This window comes from Drosophila innubila (genome assembly GCF_004354385.1).
Source record: "Drosophila innubila isolate TH190305 chromosome 3R unlocalized genomic scaffold, UK_Dinn_1.0 2_E_3R, whole genome shotgun sequence".
Taxonomy (NCBI): domain Eukaryota; kingdom Metazoa; phylum Arthropoda; class Insecta; order Diptera; family Drosophilidae; genus Drosophila; species Drosophila innubila.
The window spans coordinates 10536591-10539087 of NW_022995380.1; the positions used below are offsets into that span (position 1 = coordinate 10536591).

Sequence of the window (2497 nt, forward strand, 5' to 3'; positions counted from 1 at the left end):
ACAGGATTCTTGTGGTTGTCTTATCGTTCTACTCAGAGAAGCTATTAATCAAAGGGAATGTGATTGATGAAGATAGATTGATTTTAATAATTAGATTCCATGAGAAATGTAAATTGTGTAAGACAAATTTTTAACCGAAATTCAACTTAACAGACCAAAGGTCATAGTTGACCTCAGGTAATAGATCTTAGACTTTTCAAGTGAAGCTAATAAGTGATGAGATCAAATATAATCATTAGCTTTATTTCCCTTGAAATATTCAGCATTGAGTACTCAGCAAATATTGATTTGCATTATTTTGCAGTTCAGTTAAATAAGTAATCACGATTTGGCATTTATTTATATTTAAGTACATGACAAATAGTTTAATATTACTGCAGTGACGATTGCAGCTGCCATCTCCTTGGAGCTGCTGAAATATTGAAACAACATACATATAATTATAGCAATTATTTATCATGGAAGTCATGTAATTGCGTCCCCAAGAGCGTCACTTCAATGGATTTTTTTTGTTGCCTGTGCGCCAACTTAACCCAGAAATGACACAAAGACAAGTAAGTAGATGCTGCCAGTTGATAAAATGATAATGTTAGGGAGAGGGGGAACCCACGCACTAGCCAAATTTGTATTACCAAATGAAGCAGCTGTAGTTGATGGCAAATGCATTGTTTTTGCGCCTATTGTCATTGTCATTATCATTATGATGACTGGAACAGAGTTGGCTGCAACTGGTACTTAACTTTATGGGAGACCTTGTCAAGGCCATCAAAACTTTCTTCAGATGGGAGCATAGGCAGCAACTAATTGGGGCATGGCTATATGCCACAGGCCTTTCAGTTGCTTTTCAGTTGTATTAAAGCGTAAAGCAAATATGAATAAAATTCATTATATGATGCCATTGATGAACACTTCAATAACGAATGGAGTGAGTGCACCACTTGAGTGCCAACACGGAGTCAGGTCTCGGGCTTTCGATCTCAGGTCTCAGGTCTCAGGTCTCTGCTCGACTTGTTTGCATTACGGCAATGATTTCTAACAACAATTTATTGAAGTACTTTTCACTTTTAATGTGAGCGCACAAGTTTATCGGGGCCTTCGCTTTGATATTTATGACTTTTACTTGTGTAAAGAAAAAAAGTCATAATAATAATAATAACAATAACAATAACTATCACAATACAAATAAAAATTTAACAATTTATATTTTGTTAAGCTCCAAAACTGGAGCAACTAGAGTTCGTCATCATCTCCGTTTGTCTCCCAGTTTCATTCGTGCTCTTTAAATAAATATGTCTAAAGTCATGTGTGTGCCATCCAACTTGATTGATTGTATGGTAGTAGCAAAAGCAGTCGACGTCGACGTCGACGGCATCAGCTTTTTGATTGGCAATCGAAGGTGTTAGATAACATTACAAGCGCAACAGACACGCACTGCCTAATTATCGTTTATCAGACATACCATTCCACACCATACCATACCATACCGGAGCACAACCTTAACAACCTCCTATTTATCTGTATCTTTTTGTCGAACATGAAAGAAAAACGCCAGGCAAATGCGACTGCGAATGCGAATGCCATTGACATAACTCGCTGAATGATATATTTCTTTCATTTTACAAGGAATACATTTAGGGGACGCCCCACAAAAAAAAACCCCGCTCTTATCTTATGCCAAAACCTATGCCAAAGTTTATGGCACATAATTAATTTCTTTATTCGTCACTGACAACTGACCTATTCCATGGATAAACTCGCAGATAAATTCCATCAAATCTAATCAAAAGTTGGCCAAACTAATTGACAAACAGAGCATTCATTATACTGTGCTGAAAAGACAAGTCGAAGTTTTGTTGATTTTTTTTATTCTGTTTTTTTTTGGTCAAAGTTTCAACGAAGTCGCTGTTTATTTGGTATAAGGCTCAACCCACTTCCATTGCTCCCAGACTACGCATTCCTGCTCAGCCTCCATGAAGGCATAGTTATCGGGGCATTGGATGTAGTCGGCCTTCTCCTGTCCCTCGGGGCATACCCAGTAATGGGTGGGATCCGAGATGTCACGGAACTTGCGAGCATGATCCTCAACAATGTCGCAGTTGGGCTCGGCATAAATATCCTGACCATTGTAGGCCGTTGCCAGGGTCACAAAAATGCCCAAAAGTAGGAAACTAAAGAGCGTAGCTGAAATTAAATTGATTGATATTAAATAGAATCGATTATAGATATCACTAGAAGCCAAACCTTGATGCATTTTGTTGAGTGACTTGAATGGAAATGTTGCAGTCGAAGGCACAAAGAGAGCATATTTATAGTATTCTGCCGCATCCTATGCTTGGGTTGGGTTCTTATCAGTTTTGCACTTGACATTTGTCCAAATCAAATTGCTCCACAAGCAAAAGCACTTTCGGCAAATTGGTTGCCATTTTCGACTATTTTTAGTGCTCATCAAAGATAGAAACCAGCACCATGAGATACTTTTGAAGATGGGGGATTGTGC

The 2497-nt window shown here is 38.2% G+C and overlaps 1 protein-coding gene across 1 annotated transcript; it reads right to left on the reverse strand.

Moving 5' to 3' along the window:
- Positions 1–1845: 1845 nt before the first annotated feature.
- Positions 1846–2268, reverse strand: LOC117791203. Its single transcript, XM_034630889.1, has 2 exons — positions 2242–2268; positions 1846–2181 (listed from the first exon to the last, which is right to left on the reverse strand). Exons 1-2 carry the CDS (start codon positions 2249–2251, stop codon positions 1907–1909), a joined length of 285 nt encoding a protein of 94 aa, XP_034486780.1. The 5' UTR covers positions 2252–2268; the 3' UTR covers positions 1846–1906.
- Between the last annotated feature and the right edge of the window lie 229 nt (positions 2269–2497).